The sequence below is a fragment of the Myotis yumanensis genome, unplaced genomic scaffold (assembly GCF_028538775.1).
Source record: "Myotis yumanensis isolate MYYU_CA2020_CCGP unplaced genomic scaffold, mMyoYum1.0.hap1 SCAF_5, whole genome shotgun sequence".
Taxonomy (NCBI): domain Eukaryota; kingdom Metazoa; phylum Chordata; class Mammalia; order Chiroptera; family Vespertilionidae; genus Myotis; species Myotis yumanensis.
The window spans coordinates 72,070,555-72,091,815 of record NW_027223756.1 but is presented as its reverse complement, the minus strand read 5'-3'; the positions used below and the strand labels follow the sequence as shown (position 1 = coordinate 72,091,815).

The window sequence follows — 21,261 nt, the reverse complement described above, 5'->3', positions numbered from 1 at the left end:
ATTAGCCATTGCAATTAGACAAGAAGAAGAAATAAAAGGCATCCAAATTGGAAAAGAGGAAGTAAAACTGTCCTTATTTGCAGATGACATGATATTATACATACAGAACCCTAGAGACTCCATCAAAAAACTACTAGACTTAATACATGAATTTGGCAATGTAGCAGGATACAAAATTAACCCCAAGAAATCTGAGGCATTTCTATATACCAATAGTGAACTTTCAGAAAGAGAGATTATAAAAACAATCCCATTTACCATCGCACCCCAAAAATTAAGATACCTAGGAATAAACTTAACTAAAGAGGTAAAAGACCTCTACTCAGAAAACTATAGGACGTTGAAAAAAGAGATAGAGGAAGACATAAACAGATGGAAGAACATACCATGTTCTTGGATTGGTAGAATCAACATCATTAAAATGTCCATATTACCCAAAGCAATCTATACATTCAACGCACTTCCCATTAAAATACCAATGGCCTTCTTCAAGGATCTAGAACGAACTCTCCAAAAATTCATCTGGAATAAAAAAAGACCCCGAATAGCTGCAGCGATCCTGAGAAAAAACAAAGTAGGTGGGATCTCAATGCCAGATATCAAGCTGTATTACAAAGCCACTGTTCTCAAAACTGCCTGGTACTGGCACAAGAACAGACATATAGATCAGTGGAATAGAATAGAGAGTCCAGAAATTAGCCCGAACCAATATGCTCAATTAATTTTTTACAAAGGAGGCATGAACATACAATGGAGCCAAGATAGTCTCTTCAATAAATGGTGTTGGGAAAATTGGACAGATATATGCAAGAAAATGAAACTAGACCACCAACTTACACCATACACAAGAATAAACTCAAAATGGATAAAGGACTTAAATGTACGACAGGAAACCATAAAAATTCTAGAAGAATACAAAGGCAGCAAAATCTCAGACATATGCCAAAACAATTTCTTCACTGATACAGCTCCTAGGGCAGTTGAAACTAAAGAGAAACTGAACAAATGGGACTACATCAAAATAAAAAGCTTCTGCACAGCAAAAGAAACCATCAACAAAACAACAAGAAAACCCACCTCGTGGGAAAACATATTTGCCAACGTCATATCTGATAAGGGCTTAATCTCCAAAATTTATAGGGAACTCATACAACTTAACAAAAAGAAGATAAACAATCCAATCAAAAAATGGGCAAAGGATCTAAATAGACACCTTTCAAAAGAGGACATTCAGAAAGCCAAGAGACATATGAAAACATGCTCAAAGTCACTAATCATCCGAGAGATGCAAATCAAAACAACAATGAGGTACCATCTCACACCTGTCAGAATGGCCATCATCAACAAATCAACAATCGACAAGTGCTGGAGAGGATGTGGAGAAAAAGGAACACTTGTGCACTGCTGGTGGGAATGCAGACTGGTGCAGCCACTATGGAAGGCAGTATGGAGGTTCCTCAAAAAATTGGAAATGGAACTCCCATTTGACCCTGTGATCCCACTTCTAGGAATATATCCCAAGAAACCAGAAACACCAATCAGAAAGGATATATGCACCCCGATGTTCATAGCAGCACAATTCACCATAGCTAAGATCTGGAAACAGCCTAAGTGCCCATCAGTAGATGAATGGATTAGAAAGCTGTGGTACATCTACACGATGGAATACTATGCTGCTGTAAAAAAGAAGGAATTCTTACCATTTGCAACAGCATGGATGGAACTGGAGAGCATTATGCTAAGTGAAATAAGCCAGTCAATGAAGGAAAAATACCACATGATCTCACTCATTCATGGATAATAAAGACCATTACAAACTTTTGAACAATAATAGATACAGAGGCAGAGCTGCCTCAAACTGATTGTCAAACTGCAGTGGGAAGGCCAGGGAGGGTTGGGGGGGAGGAGGGAGGGGATTAAGAGATCAACCGAAGGACTTGTATGCATCCATATAACCATAACTAATGGACATAAGACACTGGGGGGTAAGGGAGGGCAGGGGTCTGTCAAGGGCGGGGGGGAAAAAAGGACACTTATGTAATACACTTTGTAATACTTTTAGCGAAAAATAAAAAAAATTTAAAAAAAAAAAAAAAAAAAAAAAGAAACATCGATGAGAGAGAAACATCGATCAGCTGCCTCCTGCACACCCCGCACTGGGGATGTCCCCGCAACCAAGGTACATGCCCTTGACCGGAATCGAACCTGGGACCCTTCAGTCTGCAGGCCAATGCTCCATCCGCTGTGCCAAACCGGTTAGGGCTCATCGTTGATGTTTCTATCTCTCTCTCCCTTTCCCTTCTTCTCTGAAATCAATAAAAATATGTTAAAAAATAAAATAAAAGATTGCATGGGATGGAGTGTCAATATTTATGTTTTTCTCTCTCTCTCTAGAGCCGAGACTAGCATGGTTAGAGAGCAGATGAGTCCTGAGTAGGGGCGATGGGGGATTGAGAAAAAGAAAGAGACAGACACAGAGAGAGTAGGGGAAGCTGGGACCAGGTGGGACGCTGCCCTCTGATGTAGAGACAGTGACCCAGAGCTTGTGCAGCACACTTATTATATACAGCATGATATCAGGAAGTTTTACTAGAGTTTAAGACAAAGGAAATTATGTGACATCATGGTTAAAGGTCAAGGTGCAATTCTTCATTCTTGTGGCTTTGTTGTAATTATCATTCCTGTCTGAGCTCGGATAATTGTGTCTGTTTCTGGCGCCTGGCTGAACTTAGATAATGAAACCCACTCACTGGTGCCTGAGCTGAAAGTCAGGCCGAAGACATACCTGCCTCTGGCAAGGTATGTTTCCAGGACGTGGCTCTGCCGATGCCACTGGACTCAGCTGACAATCAGCTCTTGCGCCGTCCCAGGCGTTCTCTACAAATATTAGTTTTCTTTCTTCTTTGTATGCCTTTGGATTCAGGGATTCATGCTTATTGTGTTTGGGAAGAACAATAAAGTATTTATTCTTGCATTATTAATCCAGAAGGAGTGACCAGTGAAGTAAGTAGAAAACAAAATCATCTTTGCATTTCTAGTTACATATAGGGGGACTCTCACCCAACATGAGACATTGCCAAAATCTGGAGAGTAACTAAAATGGTTTGAACAAAAATATTAGTGAATCAGCCAATTAAATCACTTTTATTACTTAGATAAAAATAAACCAAATATGCTTATTATAAAATAATAGGAAGAAGTAGAAACCACCAATATCATCAAAACCAAAAAACGTCTCTGTTAAAAGAAAGAAGCAAGAAAGGAAAAAAAGAAAGAGAGAAAGAAGAAAGAAAGAAAAAGAAAGAACCTTACCTGAGATGTAAGTATTTATCTAAGCAGGAATAGGTATTTAAAAATGGTGCCTTGTAATTTTGTGAGAATTTTAGAGGGCTAATCCCTTTATAGCTGAGTCAAAGAACATTAGACATTTGAGCTCGACTTCAGGTGATGCAGACAATAACATTGTATTTAGATTTTCAGAGATATGGTTTTTGATGCATTTCAGTTACTGCAATGACCTTTAGTGAAATGATTTCCAAGAACTGTTGCAATTATTACCTTCCCTCATAACTAAGATATAGGAGCCACAGTGGGAAAGGTGTGATCTACAAACAATGAGCAATTTAGAGCCAAAAGCTCATAAGTTCAGTTTCAATGATCATCATCAAGTGCTTTTACTAAAGTAACTGTATATAAGACCAAACATATTTCATTTTAACTCATTGCCAATTAGAACTGATGTTAATCTAGCTATAATTGCATTTCTTGCAAGATCTGTAAATATGGTAGAAAAATGATTGGAAAAATCCAAAAGTAATTTGTAAAAATTGTAAATAAAGACATCTTTTGGACATCCAAATAGTCCTCTACCTATGGGAAAACAATGGGCTGCCTGGCTCTTCAGTGCCGCTATTTTATTTTCCCTTTAGGTGGACCAAAGAGTGACCCAGAGAAGTGGGTGTTCAGTGCTGCTTTGTATTTTAGTCTGCGTGGTTCAGAAATTGGTGCATGGCTCAGTATTTAAGAAATGGACGTTCTTTTTTTTTTTTTTTTTTAAATATTTTATTGATTTTTTACAGAGAGGAAGGGAGAGAGATAGAGAGTTAGAAACATCGATGAGAGAGAAACATCGACCAGCTGCCTCCTGCACATCTCCTACTGGGGATGTGCCTGCAACCCAGGTACATGCCCTTGACCGGAATCGAACCTGGGACCTTTCAGTCCGCAGGCTGACGCTCTATCCACTGAGCCAAACCGGTTTTGGCAAGAACTGGACGTTCTTAAATGTTTAGCTTTATGATCTCTTAAAGCCCAAAATCTCAAAGCATAAGTAGGAATTACATTGGGCATGAAAATCTGTGAAGTATTTTATCCCAAGTAGGTGCAATTCAGAGGTTGAATGGAGAAAAATAATAGGCTAAGATTCAGATAAAGGTAGCTGGAAACTTTGAAATAAGAGACTACCACTTGTGTTAAAATATTGCTTAGCACAATGCTCATTACAGAGTGCATACTCAAGAAATGTTGGTTTGCAAACTATATTTTAAGGACATTCACAACACAATGAACACAAGTGAAACAAAATTGCGAGAGAGTACTTTCTGTTGAGCTGTTTATTTAGAACATTTGCAAAAGGAGGTTCTCTTTGTCATATCAGTGCAATTAATTTTCCTACATGTGCTAAGTTGATTACTGGGGTATTCAGAATGTTTTTCACTGTTATTGACCTAAAGAGAAAACAGCTTAGACATTTTTTTAGGTGTGTGTGTAGGCGGGGCGTGAAGGAAGGAAAAGTAGCTTTATTTATTAAAATAGAAGACTTTCATATTTGGCATGCTGATTTGTAAAGCATTATGTTAAAAGCATGGAAAAATGAATTTTAGAGAGTATATCATTTATTTGCTAAGCAATTTTCATATGATGTTTACTGTGTAATTAATTCAATCAAATCTAGCTTTTCTGTAGAGTTGTTAATGTGATAAAAATGTAATCTTGCCCTGGCTGGTGTGGCTCAGTTGGTTGGAGTGTTGTCCCATGCATTGAAAAGTTGAGTGTTCAATTCCCGGTCAAGGCACATGCCATAGTTGTCCCACATTCCTGGTTGGGAATCCTATGGGATGTCTCTCTCATCTCTCTTTCTCTCTCCCTCTCTCCCTCTCTCCCTCTCTCCCCATCTCCCCCTCTCCCTCTCTCCCTCTCTAATATCAAGAAAAAAAAAAAAGAAATCTGAATCTAGATTTTCTGGGTTAATTATCTAAGATTTGTATGTAGCAATGTTTCATCCAATTAACAGAGATCTTGTAAGTAGCAAGAGTCATGCCCAGTACAGTTGTTAGAACAAATAAGTGTTTGCTATTGCCATGACTTCTGCTGCTACCACCAGTCATGTGTCACATAATGATGTTTCAGACATTAAAGACCGCAAATGACTATGGTTCTACAAGATTATGATACAGCTGAAAAATTTCCTAGTGAAGTTATAGCCATTATTTCATCACTGTACAATGCATTACTCACATGCTTGTGTTGATGTGGTATAAACAAACTTACGATGCTGCCAGTCCTATGAAAGTGTAGCAAAACAATTATACACAAGACATTATACTTGATGAAAGCTACAGAATAAAGATATAAAGAAAATATTTTTTGTACAGCTCTACAGTATTTGTATTTTATGCTAAGTAGTTTTACAAAGGAGACAAAAACATTCAAAGAGTTTAGAAAGTAAAAATTTACAGTAAGCTGAGGATAATTTATTATTAAAGAAAATTTTTTCCTATAAATTTAATTTTGCCTAAGTTTACAGTGTTTATAACATCTAAAGTTGTGTCAGTAATGTCCTAGGCCTCCATGTTCACTTGTCACTCATTCACTGACTCCCTCACCCAGAGCAACTTCAAATCCTGCACTCTCTCTCTGTATTCATGGTAAGTGGCCTAAACAGGTGTACCAGTTTTTATATTTTATACTATATTTTTACTGTACTTGTTCTTTATGTAGATATATTTTGATACACAAATACTTACCATTGTGTTATAACAGCTTCCAGTATCGAGTACAGTAACATGCTGTAGAGATTTATAGCTTAGGTTATACCTTATAGCTCAGGTGTGTAGTAGGCTATGCCATCTAGGTTTGTGTAATTGTACTCTATGATGGTCTCACAATGATGAAATTGCCTAATGATGCATTTCTCAGGATGTCCAGGTAGTTAAGCAATGCATGACTACATATGCAAAGCACTGAGTATACTGAACACACAGTCATGCCCTTATAAATGGAGTAATTCTATAGCCCTAGCTCCATTTTACACATTGGCTCTCCTCCCACATTTTAAACATGGATCTGGAGAGATTTATTTATCTATGGGCATACTTTTCTAGCTGTGACTTATATGCCACAATACATAAAGTATGTCTTTAGTGATTTGGAATAAATATTTATGAACATTATTAAACAAAACAAGCAAACATATGTTCATATGATCAAATTGATTACTGAATGCAGCTTGCACATTCACATATCAAATTGATTACTGCAGTTTATTGGAGGAAGCAACAGTTAATGTATCTGTAGAGAATTTCATGGAGTGGGAAGGTGTTGGTTTATCTTCGATTGAGAGAAAGATCTCTGAAGAATGAGTATTCATGGAATATCAATAGGGATTGGCTAACAGAGAGCTTCTGGGTGAAGAGTCATAACAAAAATCTTTAAAGGCAGCACAGTTCAGCAGAAGTATCCAATTTTTATTGGAGAATATTGAAAATGAAAACAAGTGAACCATTAAATTGATAGTAGAATAATCAACATCTGACCTAAGCCAGCTTCTTTACATTGTGTATTGATAGTAAAAATTAGTAAAGGCTTATGGTGAATAAACTTTGACCTTAGGGTTTGAACTTGTATACTTGATGTGTGTAATAGATCTTTGCTCTCTTCATAAAATGTGTGGAGAATAAAATTGATCTCAGGTTGTTACAGAAATGCAATTATAGAACAGGACAATTTACATTTGATATCAAGTGTTGAGGTCTTATGCAGCTGAAAGATTTAGTAGTGTTTTTAGGTTTATTTTACTGTCTATTTTTAGATTTATTTTACTTCTGTTCATCTATCTCCTTAATAGTTTAAAAATACTTAAAGATATTTTCCCAAGTTTAACAATAGCATGTGCAGAAAACTGACGATGACTGCAATGCCGATTTTCCGAAAGGGAAGTGTAAATCTTTCTTCAAGGACATATAACAGAAAATAAAATCAAGTTTCCATTTATATTTTAACTGTGTACCAGAACATCCTCTTGTACTAAAACAGTAAGTAAAATCTAGTTTGTTTTTTAAATCCATGATTTCTTTCCATATTTCCTAACAATACATAGTATTACTTATTCCAGGTTAGGTATAGTGGTAGTTTGTCCTCCTTTCCTGATAAGGCAATTCATGGTTTGATAATCCACATATTTGACACATGTCCTATCCCTTCATACCTCCTTCCTGAATTCACCATTCACTAAACTCAGCAATGATAACACTTGATGGGGAAAATAATTTGTCTGTACTGTATTAGAATTTCAGATAGATTTTGAGAGACATACTGTCAAATCTGTCATTACCATATATTAGCTTTCTTTCCCTTCATTTTTCTATTTTCAATCTTTTTAGTGGGTAATCTGTATTAATACATTTTACGTTTTTAAATAGAGATCTAATATAAATAATATAGATGGTAGATGTACCTACTGTCATATATTGAATGATTATAAAATGGTATAAATATGCGAATAAAATGGAATAAAAAGTATATATTAGGAATATAACATTCTTTAATAAACAGGTCTAAGAAGAAAACAATGACTTTTATACAACACCACTCAGTCATATATTCCATGTACAAAATCTATTAAAGGTGGATAAACCTCCCAATATTTAGAGACAAACAACATACTTCTAAATAACACCATGAATCAAAGAAGAATTCACATGGTTATCAAAAGGTTTTGATCTGCGAAAAATAAAAAAATAAAAAACAGCATACAAGTTTCATGGAATTCACCTAAAGCAGTGCTCAGTGGAAAATCGATTGTGCCAGGAATGCATAGAGAGAAAAGCAAGGTAAGCACAGAACAATTTGAAAGGATAATGTAATAAAGATGTAAGCATAAATCAGTGAAACAGAAGACATGAAACAATGGGCAAAATAAACTGTGGAGTGTAGATTTGAAGAAACTGAAATATCATACATCATTTGTGGGAATGCAATGTGTTACAGACACTTTGAGAAACAGTGTGATAATTACTTTAAAAGTTACACATAAACTTGCAAATGACCTAAGAGAAGTAAGAACATGTGTCTGCACAAAGATATATACTTGAAATTACACAAGCTAGCCCAAACCTGGAAACAATGTACTGTTTGTGAACTGGCGCAGAGATATTGAACAAACAAAAAAAGAGTCCAGGGGTTTTGATAAAGAAATAAATGATAAAGATTTATTCAAGGGTCTTGGGGTTTTGAAGTAAAAAAACACAGCTATGCAATATCCAGTGTATTCCAAAGAAGAAGAAAAACACTAAGAGTTCTTATAGTGAAAGTACATTCTTAAGAAGCACCAAGTCCCACATTCTGAGCCTTTAGATGAGCAGCTGTCTGAACAATGGAGGTCAGGTTGTCTGGATAATGGAACATTGTTTCCTTAGTCCTCCAGCAGGTAATCAGAGGGTTAACTGGAGGTTAATTGACACAGAACTGGAAAGTTCAAAAGTTTAAGATCCCAGGCTAGTTGAAACAAAAACTGAACAAGGTTCCCTCATGCCTCAACCTACTTGATTTTAGTAATTTAGCAGCTTGACCGCAGTGACTCTATTTTATTTCCTCACTCTATTAACCAAAATATGGTCCATACATACAATGCAATATGATGCACAAGTAAAAAATGACTAGACTACTGATACCTAAAACAATATGGACCTGGAAGACATTATTCTAAAGGAAGAAGCCAGGAACAAATGACTATGTAATGTGCTTCCATAAAAATGAAATGATAAGCAAAGACGAATTATTAGTCAGTGGCTGCCTAGGGTGGGAGGTCATTGTAGAATACACTTGACATGGTTGTGGGAGAACTTTTCAGATGATGGGACTATTCTAAAACTGGCTCATCATCATGATTGCACAACCCCATAAGTTTACTAAAAATAACAACATATACTGACAGCGAGGGAATTATATGGTAAGTAAATTGTATTCAAGAAAAAGTTAAAGAGAGAAGACTGAGGGAAGACGGAGGCAGAGACTGGAGTGAGGCAGCCACGCACTGGGCCCCTGGAGATGAGCTGGAGGAGGCAAGGAATTACCCTCCCTGGGCCTCCAGTGGACCACACCCTGCCAGCATCCTGACTTTGGACTCTGGCCTGCAGACTGTGAGAGAATCAATGTCTATCCTTGTAAGCCTGCAGTTTGTGGTCCTTTGTTATGCTGACTTGGTATTGGACAGGGCCAAAGATGGGTTGAGGCTGGAGGGCTGACTCCTCGGCTAACCACCCCACTGAGCTCACAGAATGGTAGCCCGTTGCCCAGCTGCCCTCACTAATTTTGCATTTTGCTTGAAAGCTTTCCAGCTGGTGCTTCCAGCTTTGTCTGTGGGTCAGAAGGTGACTAGACAATTTGGTCCAAAGGGGCAAAGGACAACAGAGGATGCCCTCCAGGTTGGCCGGTCCAGGAGCCCTGCCTCCCCAAGAGGCTCCAGCCGTACCTAATCCTTAAACCAGCTCCTGGGCCCCTCCCCGCTTCTCACTGCAGTGGGACCCTGAGGGCAGGCTGTGTCCCAGCCTGGGGCTGATAGTGGCTTCTTGACAGGGCTGACTCCTCTTTGCATCCAGCCTTGCCACTGGCCCACGCCTTTAGCCAGATTCACCCGTAGTTGCCTCCGCTTTTCCACTGAGTGGAGGATGGCTCCTTTCATGCAATGGGGTGGCACAGGGCCCCATCTACCCAGAGACCTTGGAAGGTCTTAGGCTTTGGCCCTCTTTGACCAGGCAGAAGCCCTCCTTTTATATAGGGTGTCCCAAAGTTCACGCAAGAAGTAATTTTGATGGAAAACACAGGTTTATAATTAAAAATTGTAAATTTTTTATTGATTCATAAAGTATATAGTATAGGGTTATGTATAGAATAGGACATCGGGTAAATGGCCTCCACAGCTTTGCTGGCACTTACACAAAGCCGTGGTCTTCATTGATATTCATTGTCCCTGCTCCTGGGCCATAATCGGTACTTGGGAATGCTTATCAAATTGAAGGGATTGAAATCAAAGGGCAACAGATATTAGAATCTGATTCAATAAACCAAGTAACATTAGGCCTTTATTTGTTGTTGTTGTTAATGCTCTAGCAAAATTGAAATCTTGCGTGAATTTTGGGACACCCTATACCTGTCCCTCACACTTTTGCTGAAACTTAGACCTTAATGTGTTTCCTTTTTAAATCAAGTCTTTTACTTGGGCAGGGTGAGAAGAAAGAAGAGATTAGTGGTTGATCTTTTTTTAAAAAAATTATTTATAAGTACATTCTGGGTTTAAATCTCACATGTGGACAGCTCAAGAGATGTCAGCAAGTAAAATCAAGTTTATACACTATAAAGCCGTTTTTTAAAATACTCTTTTGAATATTAACAGAAAGGTTTCATTAATTCCACATCCAGCATGCATCACATGGCTTTCATTCTGCACAAGAACAAATACATGAATGAATGAACCTGACGGGCCCTGACATGCCAGACACGGTGCTAACCGCTTCACATGGATTGCCCCTTAGTTACTTTTCTCCTGGGCCTTGGGAAGAGCACAGCTACGCCCCATTTTTCAGATGGGGACAGAGCTCTGCCCAAGGCTGCACAGCTGCTGGCAGAGGTAGATCTGTGTGTGAAGCTCTGTGCAGTCTCCCAAGTGTGGCTGCAAACTCCCTGGCATCTGGAGGAAGCAGCTGGCTTTCAGGAATTCTTGAAAAGGGAGATTATTATGCTGATCAGCTCTGAAGGACCTATGACACAGAGTGGGGCACAGCCTAACAGTTCAGCATGTGGGTCTGACCGTCAGCTCATCACGGTTGCTGCCTCCGTGACCCTGGGCAAGGTGACTGTGCCTCAGTGTCCTCATCCATTAAGTGCGGATGAGAAGGCTAACCCCCTATTTTGTAAAACTACTGTTTGAAATTCTCTGCTATTTAGATAGTCCCTTATTCTGTAAAGTCAACTATGCTATTTTTTAGCAGCCCCTTATTCTTAGAAAGTAAGTTTGCTTTCTAGCCTGCTTGGATAATAAGGAAGATAAACTTAGCTGTCTGACCTTGTAGGCCAGAGACTGCATACGCCCGTACTCTCATGCCATGCCAGATGTATTTTTTTAATTGGATAGAACTGTGTTGGTTCAAGGCCACAAGCTCCCAGCGAGATAACCACTAAGGACACATAGGGCTGGCTCTTTAATAAAAAGAAAAATTCTGCTTGTTTGCTCTGCTTAGAATTTGAATTCATTTTTCTCTAAGCCCACCGGTGGATATTAAAGTGTGACTCCAAACTCTCTAAGTATTGCTTGATTTTTTTCTGGTTTTCTACAACACATTGAGGTGGGTGATTGTTCTGTAGATTAAGTGATGACAGTAACGGGCTTTCTCAGGGAGGGAGGATCACCTTGCAGGAGAAATGAGGAGCTGAGGATGGGGACATGAGTGAAGGCTTTTTCTCCAAACCCACAGGAGTTCAGAGCAAAGGGGACAGTTTCCCTTACACTGGGGATGGGGGGGCTGTCACCATGATGGGCTAGTCTAGAGTGTGTTCCCAGCAGCCTTTTCTGTCCCCATCCCCATCCCTGCCTCCATGGGATGGCGGTCAGCACTCTGTCCAAGCCAGGATTCTGAGAGGTGGCGCTGTCAGGAGGGTATTCAGAATGCCTGGGGCCCAGCCACGCCAGGAGGGGGGGTCACGGTGGGCCCCCGTGAGGCACAGGTCAGCACCCTGCTGTTTAAGGTCAGGTGCTCAGAATGCCCTCTGAGGAAGGAACCTGCAGGGCTTTTTTTCAGTTATAGCAGCTAACAAATGGTCTCCGATGAGCTAAGCACCTCCTGGATCCCTCGTCCCAAGCATCCCATTGGACTGAGCCATGAACTGAGCCATGAACTGATTTTGATTAATAGAGAAAAGAGAAGAAAATTATCTGACATCTGCAGCGCGTCTTTTCTGCCCTGGCACTGCTGGGAAGTCATAATGGTCATTTGTCTGGTTCTCTCACGTTCCTCAGATGGACAGTCATCCAATTCCAGATAGCAGTGGGCCTGAGCAGCCTTCCAACCTGCTCTCATTGAAAAAAAAAAAGAAAAGTTAAATAAAAGACACTTTAATAAAAATGAGCATTCCAACAGTTTCTAGAGTACTGCAATGGGATCTCCAAGTAGAATTCAGGGTGATAGCTCTCAATCGTTTAGTTTTTAAAGTTCTGGCTCTCAGTCTTGTTTTTCAAGCATGTCCACTTGTTCTCAATATTAATGCTAATGGGAGAGAAGGTGGGATTCTTAGTTTGCAAACAGCAAGTGCCCCGCTGGTGCTTTTGTTAGTACTTGGTGGATTTCTGTGGTGAGTGGCATGACTGCATCTATAGCTCCTTGTTAGAAGGAACTTTTGAGAATTGTTGGGAAGGTAAAAAATGTGCCATCTTTGTCTTATTATTATACTGGTCACTGTTCCAGTGTATCTGAATTAGAAGCTTGATTTTAAAATGTGCACTTAATAAGTCATTTGATTTACATTGATGGGGGAAGTTGGGCTGTGCTTCCTTGGGGGTCATTTATATAGGAAGAAACAGATGAAGAGACAGCCAACAAGATCCCTCCTGGATCCCTCTCATCACTGTGTATCTAAAAGGCTGTGCACGGGTGCTAATGTGCATGTACTCAGTAGCAACCAGACTATCACATTCAGCAGACTTAAAACTTCCCCAGGCCCCAATAAAAATTCACTCACAAAGGTTAGTAACCTCACTGGCTCAAGGGGCATAAACACATTTTCTGACCAATACTAGGTGTACAGAAAGCCACTTTGAATTTCAAGAAAGACATAACATTTAAAACAAACAAATAAATAAACACACAAATAAGGATGAGATGGAAAATTTTGAGCTGAAAAGTAAAATAAAAATAAAATATTTAGTAGAAGAGATTAGCATAGGATTTCAACAGGTAGAAGGAAGAATCAGCATTTTGAAGATAGATTATTAAGGTCCTCAAAATCTGAAGAAAAGAAACAACAAAATAAAATTGTCCATGCTGATGAGAATTAAGTGATGCACTTTGAAGCAATGGGTTGATATCTTTCCTACCTTGAAAAAAAATTTTTTTTTTTATTGATTTTAGAGAGGAAGGAAGAGGGAGAGAGAGTTAGAAACATCAATGATGAGAGAGAATCACTGGTTGGCTGCCTCCTGCACACCCCCCACTGAGGATCGAGCCCACAACCCGGGCAGGTGCTCTTGACCGGAATCGAACCTGGGACCCTTCAGTCTGCAGGCCGATGCTCTATTCATCGAGCCAAACCAGCTAGGGTGAAAATTTTTTTTAAATAAACAGCTTTTGCAGTCACTTCTCACTTTTCATTCTCTCTAGGTCTCCAATATTAGAGATATTAAAACTTTTGGGTTAGAATATGGGAGAAAAAACCAAGATGGCGGCATAGGTTAATGCTGGAGTTTGCTGCCTCGAGCAACCACTTCAAAAATACAACTAAAAGACGGAACGGACATCATCCAGAACCACAGGAAGGCTGGCTGAATGGAAGTTCTACAACTAGGAGGAACCGAGAATCAGAGGAGGCGCAGTGCTGAAGTAAAATACTAAGGTGCGGAGTGCGCGCGGTGTGGGCTGGTGGCTAAGGGTGCGGTTGTCTGTTTCAATCCGGAGGGAGCATCAGACTCTTAGCTCCAGATCCAGGCGAGTCTCTAGGGACCCAGGCTCAAACGGGTGAAGCGGGACTGTCTGGCTTCGGTCCCTCCGAGGTTTGCAGTGGTTGCTGGGACAGAGAGGCAGAGCCCCTGGGGACGGACTGAGAGCAGCCATAACTGCTCCCTCCTCCGCCCTGTTGATCCCGTGGGACCCGCCTCGCCCAAGTCCTGCACAGAGCCATTTGCTGGATAGCCTCAGGCAAAGGTTAGATTAGCACCTCCCTAGAGGGCACAAGTTCTCCCACTGCAAGCACAGCTGATTCTCACAGCCAGTTGGCCTGGAGGTCAAGTAGTAATTACCTACAACAATCAAGGCTTGACTACAACAAGAGTGCTCACAGAGACCACAAGGGGGTGCACCAAGAGTGTCTACCTCAGGTAATTGGGACACTTAACACAGAAAGCCACTCTATTGACATAGCGAAGCATAAAAAAATGCCAAGACAAAGAAACAGGCCACAAAGGACAGAACCGGAGGAAAGCAGGCTACTGGATATAGAATTCAAAACCACACTTTTGAGGTCTCTCAAGAGGCTTCTAGAGTCTGTCGATAAACTTGATGAGAAGTACAGGAAATCTAATGAGACCCTCGATGGTGTGATAAAAGACCAACTAGAAAGTAAGCATACACTGACTGAAATAAAGAATATTATACAGACTCCCAACACAGACCAGAGGAGCACAAGAATCAAGTCAAAGATTTGAAATGCGAGGAAGCAAAAAACACCCAACTGGAAAAGCAAAATGAAAAAAGAATCTGAAAGTGTGAAGATAGTGTAAGGAGCCTCTGGGACAGCTACAAGCGTACCAACATCAGAATTATAGGGGTGCCAGAAGATGAGAGAGAGCAAGATATTGAAAACTGATTTGAAGAAATAATGGCAGAAAACTTCCCCTACTTGGTGAAAGAAATAGACTTACAAGTCCAGGAAGTGCAGAGAACCCCAAACAAAAGGAATCCAAAGAGGACCACACCAAGACACATCATCATTAAAATGCCAAGAGCAAAAGACAAAGAGAGAATCTTAAAAGCAGCAAGAGAAAGAAACTCAGTTACCTACAAGGGAATACCCATACGACTGTCAGCTGATTTCTCAACAGAAACTTTGCAGGTCAGAAGGGAATGGCAAGAAATATTCAAAGTGATGAATACCAAGAACCTACAACCAAGAGTACTTTATCCAGCAAAGATATCATTCAGAATTGAAGGTCAGATAAAGAGCTTCACAGATAAGGAAAAGCTAAAGGAGTTCATCACCACCAAATCAGTATTATATGAAATGCTAAAAGGTATCCTTTAAGAAGAGGAAGAAGAAGAAAAAGGTAAAGATACAAATTATGAACAACAAATATGCATCTATCAACAAGTGAATCTAAGAAACAAGTGAATAAATAATCTGATGAACAGAATGAACTGGTGATTATAATAGAATCAGGAACATAGAAAGGGAATGGACTGACTATGCTTGGGGGGGAAAGGGGTGTGGGAGATGCGGGAAGAGACTGGACAAAAATCATGCACCTATGGATGAGGACAGTGGGTGGGGAGTGAGGGCGGAGGGTGGGGTGGGAACTGGGAGGAGGGGAGTTATGGGGGGGGAAGAGGGACAAATGTAATAATCTGAACAATAAAGACTTAATTATTAAAAAAAAACTTTTGATATTTTCCGTGAATTTCTTTTTTAAAAAAATATATTTTATTGATTTTTTACAGAGAGGAAGGGAGAGAGATAGAGAGTTAGAAACATCGATGAGAGAGAAACATTGATCAGCTGCCTCCTGCACATCTCCTACTAGGGATTTGCCCGCAACCAAGGTACATGCCCTTGACCGAATCGAACCTGGGACCTTTCAGTCCACAGGCCGATGCTCTATCCACTGAGCCAAACCGGTTTCGGCATATTTCTTTTTTAAATATATTTTATTGATTTTTCACAGAGAGGAAGGGGGAGGGATAGAGAGTTAGAAACATCAATTAGAGAGAAATATCAATCAGCTGCCTCCTGCACACACCCCACTGGGGATGTGCCCGCAACCAAAGTACATGCCCTTGACTGGAATCGAACTGGGGACCCTTCAGTCCGCAAGCCGATGCTCTATCCACTGAGCCAAACCAGTTAGGGCCCGTATATTACTTAAGTTTTTTTTTAAAATCTTTCTAACTTTATACAAATAAAGTTATACACTGTGTAGGTTTTTACATTGACCGGTCTTCCAGATGAGTAATCAAACCATCCACTGAATTGTCATTATATATTATAATTTTTAGTTCTAAAATATCCACTTGGTACCTTTTAAATAGATTTAAATTTACTAATAATATTCTACATTTTCTTATATTTTGTATATATATTATATTAATCATAATTATTTTTTTGTGCAATATTGCTCCATATGCTAGATAATCTTGACACTAATTATAGTTGCTCTTTTCTTTCCTTCTTTTTTTCTTCTCAGTAATAAGTATTAAATTTGTCTCTTAGCATGTATAGTAATTTTATTGTATGCAAGTAATTGTGTATAAAGAACCAAAAATGCTCCAGATGGCTTTTTTTTTAGAGAGTCTTGTCTCTTACTTCTGTTAGAAAGATTGGCTGAGAAGTTGATTACCTAAATCTGTTCATGGCTAGTGCTAGGTCTGTGGTGAATGAGTTTTAGAAATCTTGGATGAACTCATCATTTTTTGTGTTGTTCAAGCATGAGCCTGTTAGACTTTCAATTAATTATGAGTTTATGTGACTCTATTTTCTCACCTCTGAAAGGTTATGGGGGATTCATCTCTCTCACTTAGAGGTCCACAATTCAGCTGTCTAGCCACTTGCCACTTGCAACATAAAAATCAGATAAGTGTATTATGGGGAACAGTACAGATGCTTGAGATAAGCCTCCTTACTATGTCTGTGTCCAAAATATATCATGATTTTAGGAAACTATGCTTTGATAAATTTTAGACTAGCTCACCAGCATCCCACAAAGCCCTGAAATTAAGCAAATGGGACTTGGAGAAAAATTATTATAAATTAGAAACCCCTCAATGTCTAATTTGTGAATCTATCTAAACGCGTGTAGAAACTAAGAGCATTGGGGATTTCCCTTTCTTTCCGCAGAAGTCTTCTAGCTGAGTCAAGGCTAAGGCTCAGTTCACATCTAACAATACCAAGAGCTCAGAGAAAAAAATGGCTGGCTGGATTCAGCGCTTTTCAGAGTGATTTCCTACCTGGAATCTGTGGCACTCTATTCCACATCGCTTCGTTGCAGTTTGATGTCCTTAAATATGATTCTTAAAATGGGGATTTTCTTGTTCTTTTTTTCCCAGAGGAAAAAAATACTTACATATATATTAATACTCAATACTTCTATGTCTTACATTGCATTGCAAGAATCTTCTTCACCCTATTTAATGGTAAAGTCCCTGTCTTTTCAGATTTTAAAGTACTTCTAAGAGTAAATCATACCTACAAGATGGGTTGTATAAGAAATTCAAAACCTTCTGATATCAGACTCTTTTCTGTGTTCTCAATTATCCTAAGATAATATTATATCCATTGAGATCTGTCATGAAAGAAACCACACCACTATGCTGATCTTAAGTTATTAACAAGTAGATATGGATATTGCTCCCAAGACAGGAAATGAAAGGGATGAGGTTGGTGGGTCCTATACCTTTGGAATGAGTACCATGAATATAGAATTCTGACCTCTGAGAACCAACTTGGTGCTGGCACCTCAGGGATTTGATGGAAGATTCAAAGGCTGCCACTCTAAAACTGGACATTAAGATACTTGGTAGCTGTGCCAACATGCTTGAGGCTGACAGTACGTTGGTTGGCTCTGGGAGTCAGAAACAAACAACTGAACAAATATAATATATATAAATGCTATCTACATATAAAATGTGCACACACAAAGTCACTTTTGATGCCATGGTGTAAGCTCTTAGTGAAGAAATAGTGATGTGAACCAATAAAAAATTCCCAAGATTCCCTTCTCCCTCTCATTTGTACTATTGGCAGAAAGTGATAGAAGAGGATTGGCAAAGAAGAAATGTGGTATGCAGGTTCTCATGTCCTGTGTGAATGCAGAGTACCAAGGGGAAGGATGTCTGGAATGAAGATATTGATATGCGAAAGCTGGGACCATTCAGAAACCAATTAAAAACAAGTACAAATAATCCATGAGCTGTGCCTTTGCTCAAGAGACAAAAAGAGACCAGTTCCATGAAAAACTAACTACTAAAATTGTTTAAAATAATGGAAAGTTGAAATATGTTCAGAATTGGTAAATTTGGCTTATTTTTAATGGTTAATGTTTATGATCCTGAATGAGAAAATATCTTGGAGATTTTTTGTCAATGGTCTGTGCCACCTACTGTCATAGTTTTACTGCAAGGCAACTGAAAGTTAATACATGGGAAAGTTAATACATTTGGATTTTTTTTTAATCGTAACTTTTTGCCTTTCTTTCTCAAGTAACGTTGGAACATTCTCCTTTTTTCCCCCTAGCTGTTGCTTAAGATGCTAGTTAAGAGGCAAAATAGCCAACATATTAATAATATCAAAAGAGGAATAAGCCAAAATAGTAGCAGGTAACGCTTTCCTTGGTGCTTTTCATTCTCTTTCCTCCCAGGGGGTGGCCCACTATCAATACTACCTCCATGGCCTTTTTTCAGACAGAAAGGAGGGTCCCACTCTGAGTTGCAATGGCAGTGCTGCCTGTTGTTGCAGACTCCTTTCAGATTGCAGGTCTCAGGTGAGCAACCAGTTACCAGAAGTGACCTATGTACACACTTCCTTTTGATGCAGACATGTTCTGCCCCACACTCTGTCCCATCTTTCACATCACCAATGTCAGGTATGGTCATCCCGAAGTGGTAGTCGGTACCCCAGCAGGTCACGACATTGAAATGAGTCCAATGCACAGTAGAATGATCTCTCAGAAGAGGAATTTGTATCACGTTATCACACTGAATCCTCCCGCACAAGGTATCGGAGATGTTACATTTTACGTATCTAGAGTACTTGAAACCACAGTTCCCAAAACGGTCACCTCGGGTGTTCATTGCTGTGTAGCAACTCTGATTTGCACTCTTGGCCTTTTTGCCAAAAATGTTCCTACACTGCTCTTCACGGTTATTGCATCTCTTTTCATAGCAGTAGCCACCGCCCTTGCATGGCATCCCATACTGCAAGTACACATCCTCTGGACAATGGTAGGATGTCCCATTGCACCACTCTGGGAGATCACAGTCATTTTCCTCTTGTCTACAAACTTCGCCTGTGGGCAGGATCTGGCAGTCTTTGCAACAGAGACCAAATGCACAATCAGCCCCAGGGCTGAGATTGCAGTTGGACTCACAGCACGGATCTTTCATACACAAATGTAAAGCGCCACAGTCACACTCTTCTCCTTCTTCAACCACACTGTTCCCACACCGTGGAAGTGTGAAGATGTTCCTTGTATTTAATGACACATACATACAGTTTCGCCTTGCAATAGTGTCCATGAAGCTAGCATAGCTGCAGTTACTGAATCTAGTTGCACTTGCTTTTTCTGGAAACATTATACAGGCTTTATGTCCACATGCACAAGTTGGTCCATCATGATCCATACCCAAATTATGCCCAATCTCATGTGACACTATATATGCAAAATCATACAAGCTATCACTCATAAAACTATCAACGCCACAATTAAATCGAAAGTCACACACTCTTCCAATATAAGATAAGCCAACAGTAATACCAAAGTCATGCTTTACAAAAAGATGTGCAACATCATGGGGAATGCGGTTATTCAAGCTAGTTATCTTCCATGTGGAAAATTCGTTCAGGAGACCACGTATGGTATTTATTGTAATAAGATTTTTTTCAGTCCAGACCTCAATTCCCATTAAAACCACATCAACATCCAGTGAACTCAGAAAATTATCTACTGCATTGACAACAAGGAATACTTCATACTGCACTGCTGTGGTGTTACTTTGGTGATGAAGATAGCGATTGTGGTCCACCACCACAGCCAGTTCAAGAAGCCGCCTGTGAGTCCACCAGCCTTCATACCCACTCTGCATCAAAGTGAAATTAGCACTCTCTGGAAACTTCAGTTGTTGTGCTATTTCTTCATCTGTTACTCCACATCTCATGGGCGGCAACTGTGTCGCCTCACTGTCCACTTTATATATGAAATGTTCTGAGGTGGTAGAAAGTCTCTTGGGCTCTATTTCATAAACAAGGTCATTTGTTTGTATTATTCCTTGCAAACCTCCCAAACAGGTACTGAGGGTAACCAGGGATTCTGGGTCCCCCTCCACGTAACCATGATAGTAGCAGTCATTCTGGATAAAAGGCTGGTCCTCAAGGAGAGCTCCCTGGTCTGTGTAGGTAAATATTTGGAAGTGTCTGGATAGAAAATGCTTGTTGACCTTCATGTGCACAATGTGTCTCTGCCCCTCAAAATGCAGGCTGTAAGTGAGCCAGCCCGGAGGCATCATGCTGCTGGCATGCCTCATGGGAATCACCACTTCTGGGGGACCGTTACGTTGAGAGTTCCCAATCTGGAACCATCCAGAAAGAAACAGAAACACCCCCTGCCAGAGCAGAAGAATTACCTTCACATGCACCAAGGCTTCACCCATAGCCATTATGGAGCCACCTTATGCAGCCACTGGTGAGAGGAAAGAAGGGCAGGGCATCACTGCTGTGTCTCCTCCATCTGGACTGGCTCTATGCAGTGCTGACCTTTATCTTGACTTCTGGGAGAGGCACATCATCAGAGAAGCAACACTAAAAAAAAAGTAAAAATGAAGAGCAGAGACAGAGATGGAGGTTATAAGTTTCAGGTGGAAGCAAAGGGTTAAAAATGAGCTAGTGTTTGGCTCCAGACAAGACTCAGTGCACTGCATGCATTTGCCTGTTTACTCATAAATAATAGAAGGCAGAGTGACAGTGTGGACGTACAAAGAGATGGCGATTGGCCATCCATTGATACTTACTGAACCTAGAAAAAGGACACATGTAAATGTATGATACTGTTCTTTCAATATATGGATATGTATGAAACTACACAATAAAAATATAAAACGAAAACAAACTCATATCCTATGCATAGAAGCATAATCAGTGGACAAAGACAGTAGGGGGCTGAGGGCCTGTGCTGGGAGGCAGGAGCAGGCTGGGAGAGGTCAATGGGGGGAAAAGGAGACATATGGAATACTTTCAACAATAAATAATTTTAAGAAGTAAACATATATCATGTTTTAATGAAGGGGAATTAATTTC

The 21,261-nt window shown here is 39.8% G+C and overlaps 1 protein-coding gene across 1 annotated transcript; it reads right to left on the bottom strand.

Annotated features, from left to right (window-relative positions):
* Nucleotides 1–18,482: 18,482 nt before the first annotated feature.
* Nucleotides 18,483–20,651, bottom strand: LOC139011404 (disintegrin and metalloproteinase domain-containing protein 25-like). Its single transcript, XM_070416948.1, has one exon. The coding sequence runs from the start codon at nt 20,622–20,624 to the stop codon at nt 18,483–18,485; it is 2,142 nt and encodes a 713-aa protein (XP_070273049.1). The 5' UTR covers nt 20,625–20,651.
* Nucleotides 20,652–21,261: the final 610 nt, after the last annotated feature.

Excerpts from the sequence above, each read along its gene's own strand:
- LOC139011404 (XM_070416948.1), bottom strand. The coding sequence starts at position 20,624 with ATGGCTATGGGTGAAGCCTTGGTGCATGTGAAGGTAATTCTTCTGCTC.